Source organism: Limulus polyphemus, unplaced genomic scaffold (assembly GCF_000517525.1).
Source record: "Limulus polyphemus unplaced genomic scaffold, Limulus_polyphemus-2.1.2 Scaffold4481, whole genome shotgun sequence".
NCBI classification, from domain to species: Eukaryota; Metazoa; Arthropoda; class Merostomata; order Xiphosura; family Limulidae; genus Limulus; species Limulus polyphemus.
In genome coordinates, this window is record NW_013670091.1 from 15,979 (window position 1) to 21,668 (window position 5,690).

General features: G+C 32.7%; 1 protein-coding gene across 1 annotated transcript; it reads left to right on the forward strand.

Annotated features, from left to right (window-relative positions):
- The first annotated feature begins 744 nt into the window (after positions 1-744).
- Positions 745-5,690, forward strand: LOC111088809. Its single transcript, XM_022399852.1, has 3 exons — positions 745-877; positions 1,042-1,273; positions 5,560-5,690. The coding sequence occupies exons 1-3, from the start codon at positions 866-868 to the stop codon at positions 5,688-5,690; spliced, it is 375 nt and encodes a 124-aa protein (XP_022255560.1). The 5' UTR covers positions 745-865.

Below are 5,690 nucleotides of genomic sequence, written 5' to 3' on the forward strand. Positions count from 1 at the left end.
TCTTAATCGGACGAAAATTAGTAAGGATTTACATATATGATATAGCTAGCTAATCGGACGAAAATTAGTAAGGATTTACATATGTGATATAGCTAGCTAATCGAACGAAAATTAGTAAGGATTTACATATGTGATATAGCTAGCAAATCGGATGAAAATTAGTAAGGATTTACATATGTGATATAGCTACTTAATCGGACGAAAATTAGTAAGGATTTACATATATGATATAGCTAGCTAATCGGACGAAAATTAGTAAGGATTTACATATGTGATATAACTACCTAATCGGACAAAAATTAGTGAGGATTTATTTTTTTATAATCATATTCATTTATGTATTTAGTCTTCATCTTTTTCCCTTTCTCTTCATATTTATTCTTCTTGTTCTGTTTGTATAAATAATTTGTTTTGTACATGTATAGTTACGTGATCTAGTGGAAAATCTCGTGCTAAGAATGATTATTTCACTTAGGTGTTACAATTAAGTATTTCTTGTTGTTATACCTCATGTACATATAAATGACAACACTAACTGTTCATGTCAGGAGACAACGAGTCGCTCAATAAAGTAACATATACGGTATTTAAAAATGGCTGCCTGTTGACACTCAAAAATGGCGCCATGTCAGTTTGAGTGGAGGAAATTGACTATCCTCGTACATTACCTGTTAATCAGTGTCATTTAAAGGTATCAATTCGAATCAGGAAGCTTAATTCACATCTACGTATACAATTTTATATGTATGCAGACTGTTTCTTTCCAGAGTCAAAACAAGCTGTAAATAAGAATAACTTGTCAGACTTATCGAACTGTCTGGTCTTGTAGAGCAAAAATCCTGCGAGGATCGGAGCCTGTACTGTAATGACAGGAAAGGTATGGTATATTAGTCCTTTCATGTGAACAGTAATGTCTCGATTACTACTAGGCTACATACACAAGTAATATATATTTCTATTAAATTTTTATACATATATCACTATATAGATTTACTAATAAAGTAGTTTTCTTCAACATGGTTTGTTCTTTTCTCTATGTAGATTAGGCTGTTTTCGAATAAATCCATGGGATGTGGAAACACACGAACAGCGGCTGCGGCTGCTCACATAGTACCACAGGTTTCTTCCATTGAGGAGACGAAAGACGAACCCAGCCCTTCACCTACTGGACAACACCGGTCTAGTGTGGCCCGTGACGTCTGGGGGGATAGTCCTTCCCAAAGGAATAATAAATCAGTTAATGATGGCTGGAGCGATGATCGTGGTAAGAACAGTAAGTACTCATTAAACATACTTGGAATGGTGGTTCTATATGTATGAAGTATGATTAGTGACATCAAGAGGGATAGGGGAACTTTTCACAAATAATTAGTACTTGTTGATGTCTGGAGGTAAGTAATAGTTCTTTTACAGTAATTCGTATGTCAGTGGTACCTGAAGGAACGGTTCAATCAGTAGCTTATAGTTAAAAGGAGGTGTTTTCACAGTCAGTTAATCTTATTTCGACATATGGGTTTTCAACAAGTACTATATACACACACACAATCCATGCTTCAACTCTAGCAGATTTATCTTATTATTAACTGACTATTTGTTTCATGTGGAAGGACAATCTCTAAATACACTTCGAACTAACTACTTGTTTTTTGTAAAAGGAATACCACTAAATGACTACTTACTTCTTTTAGGGAAAGACCATACTTCCAGTGATCATCACAGTGTTCCTACATCTTATGGATGAACCACATCTCAAAACCACTAACTAACAAATAACTTAGTGTGAAAGAAACACCACTAAAATGGCTATTTACTTTTTTATATGGAAAAACCACATATATATATATATATATATATGGTGTAATCCTATAAGAAGTAAATAACCTTGTTGTGATATATGGGGTATGGATTTCATAACAAGTAAGAAGTGTACATGTCATATATATATTGTGAAATTATTATACTTTAACAAGTCAAAAATCTGTTCCTTGTGCATCGAGAGATTGTTACCATTAAGTGCTGTGTTGCAGTGCTTATCCACATTCCCTAAGTGATTGTTGGGTATATTCTTCCGAAAATATAACAGTAGTCAACTAATAATTTCCAACAAAAGTCTTTGAGAGCGAAGTGATCTGTCTAAAAAAAAAGGGGCCTAAAACTAACTTTGACAGGGGAAAAAGTGGGAAATTTGCCCTATTAAATTACCAAACTGTTCTTTGCTAGATCTAATATCTTTCTTTACAAGAAATACGCGTAAAGTATTAATTATTTAAAATTCCTTTAGAAACTGAAAAACGTAATTTAAAATTATGCGAACGTATTGATAAGGTAATACATAGGAAGTGGTCCCTCCGAAATACAGGAATATTTCTTGCGGTATGATAAGCTTATATGTTGAGATGGTAACATAAGAGCGATAATCTGACAATAATGCTAATTAATTATCTTTAACTTTTCTGGGGTATTGTTGAGTAGTGTGTATGAGTTCCGTCCGCAAGAACAGCAAAAGTAATATAGTGAGTAATACCACCATTGGGGGCTTTCTCATCAGGTTTAATATACAAAAAGATGATAATGTATGTTGTCAAACCCTCGTAGAATCTCATTATCGGCTTTTGATTCCCCAGTCCCATATGACAGTTTTGATATATCTTACATATTTTGGGCGGTTGGTTTCCACTACAATTATCCTCCAGAGAATTTGTTGGTTTGTAATTAAGCACAAAGCTACACAATGGACTATCTGTGCTCTGCCCACCATGGGTATCGAAACCCGGTTTATAGCGTTGCAGGTCCACAGACATATCGCTGCGCCACTGGGGGGGGGGCAGATAAACAATAAACTAGATTAACATGGTTATTGAGTAAGTAGAAACTGTTCGTATCATGAACACTCTGTTACAGCTCTTATTAAATGTATCTTATTAACTAAATTGCAAAAACAATTCCAAACACCGTTAAAAAAAACAAGAAATATGGGTATTGGATACCTTGGTGTAAGGTTCGCGTGAGCAAAAAAATAAAATCACTGTTACAAATATCGTTGAAATATAATGTGGGTCTCCACAATTTTTAAATAAAACACTTCTACACAGTTATTTAATAATTCGAATTTCATTAAAATAATCTCCATCACGCCGATATTCAAGTCATTTTGATTTCAGGAAATGTTATCCGAATATAATATAAAATTTCTTTGTGAAACATAATCATTAGAATTATTATATATTCATACATGCATTAAAGCAATGTTCTTAATAATCCAATTTTTAAGTTTGCACTGAGATATAAAATGTAATTATAAAAAAAAAGGTTTTAAAACATTGTAATGTAATAAATAGCTGTCATACCTATTGGAACTTTTTGACAGCATTTAATGTGATTGAACTATTTAATTTCTAATCATCTGATGGGTTCACTTTGGTCAAATAAAAAAAATATTTTCATTGACAAGGAAATGGACGACCACTACTTGTGAAATACATAAACACCCACATTTTGCAACATTGAGTAACTGACTAAAACATAACTGAAAAAAATTGGTTAAGAATCCTTGAGTTTTATCAATTTATCTTGAGGCAAAAAACGATATCTGATATTCACAGAGCGTATGTGTACGTTGGTAATGTATCAACGCTTTAAGCTAACAATGATTTATTGAAAACTTTTTTATGGGAAGTTTGTGAGTCATTTCTTATGTCAGATTATAACTTCTACCTAAAATACATAATTAACTAGCTATTACGTTGATCATAAAGACATGAGAAAGATTTTATTCTTTGCTATCTTAAGTCCCCTTCCTTTCCAGATGTTCTTCTACAGAGGAGGAAATTCACTTTGTAATAATTTATGTAAGCAAAACGCACGGAAGATAAAACGAATTATAAGATATTTTGCATTCTAATTAGTCTGTGAAATCAAAACTTAGATGTAAAAAAAGAGGCATAATTATTTTTCTAAATTATCTTAGAAATATATTGTACGAATAACTTGGTCGTGAAGTAATTTGTCAATGTTTTATTTCTTTAAATATTTGCATAAGGGTTACACTTACCAATATAAACGAATGACCCCTTAATATTCATTTGACATGCAATATTTTCTCGGCCGCATGTTGCTATGACAACCACTCGAACGAGTGGTACAACAAATCCGGTAATTCCCCACAGTTTCGTTATCTAAAGGAAACTGACTTTGGAGTAATGAAAAATCTATGACCATTTAATACATACAGAAGTCATGATAATTTATTTTTTAATTGTGGATAACATTGCGTCAACAGTTCAGAGATTATAGTACCATTATATGTTATATGCTACTGTCGAAGTCAGATCGATTTTCAACGTTTACAAACATGTCAATCATGATCAAACTATTAGGAGTTGTTTTTGTTGTTTATGTTAACGATATAGTTACTATAACAAATCTGCTTAAAATATTAACAGTGCACAGAATATTTCCTTCAAGTATTGTTATGCATCTAATTCTAGTTTGTCTAAGGCAATAGTTAGTGGACAGAGTAAATTAGAAGGCTGTTATTATTATTTTTTGTTACGATAAATAAAATTATATCAAGGAGAAATTGAAATGACGTCGTTTGGGGCATGGGTCGGGCTTTGGGAGTCATGTGTCTATCAACTCGATAATGAGGGAATAGAAAAGGGTGGGATAATTCCATCCACTGTTCTTGACGGGTTATTCAAAGTTGAATTGACTGTTATATAAATTAGATGGAGAATGTTAAAAGTATTCTTTAATGTTTTCAACTTTTTCACATTTCTGATTTTCTTGCTCAACCATAAAGTCGAGTAACAATTTAATAATTCTGTTCAGTCTTTGGTGTCGGGTTCTTTTCACTTCCATTTCTATGGAAAAATAAATGGATAAAAAAATTGAATTTCTTTGTTTTGTATTGCTGATTTTTTTACCTAGAATTTTTATGTTATACATATTTATATTACATATTAATTTAAGGATAACAAGAGACCTGTTTGTCCATCTAGACCTTTCCATCCATTAAACTTTAAAATTAGAATAAAACACTAAAAACCAGCCGTTATCCTCCAAATATTTATCAAGCCTTCTCTTAAACTCCCTTAAATTAATTGCATCCACCACATCTGAGCGCAACCCACTCCAAAAACCAACCACCATTTTTGAAAAATAGTGTTTGCGTGGCTGAAGATAACCTCAGTGGCTCAGCGGTAAGTTCTGTAGACTTATGACGCTAAAGATCGGGTTTTGATTGCCTTGGTAAGCAGAGCACAGATAGCTCATTGTGTCGTCTTTTGTTTAACAACAACCAAACAACTTAGCTGAAGATGACTCCTAGCGTGTGAAAATTTATATTTTTGTCCACTAGTCCTACTATTCTCATCATTAAGTACGAAAAAAGATGATGCATCAACACTATCAATTCCGTTAACAATCTTAAACACATCAATCAGATCCTTTTTAACTCTTCTTTTTTTCATAAAAAGACAATCTTAGAGAGCTTAACTAATAGATATATATATAAAGATAGGGGGGTACACTAAAAAGAACTTTTTTTTTGTCTTAAAGGTAGCATCGAAGTGGCAAAGTTGGCGCTGACTCAAGAAAAACTTAGTTGTAAAAATTTACCAGCTTCTTACAAACAGAGTATATGGGCAGGAATGACAGAAGTTCAGCTTGTTGCTCCTTCGAATGATTAA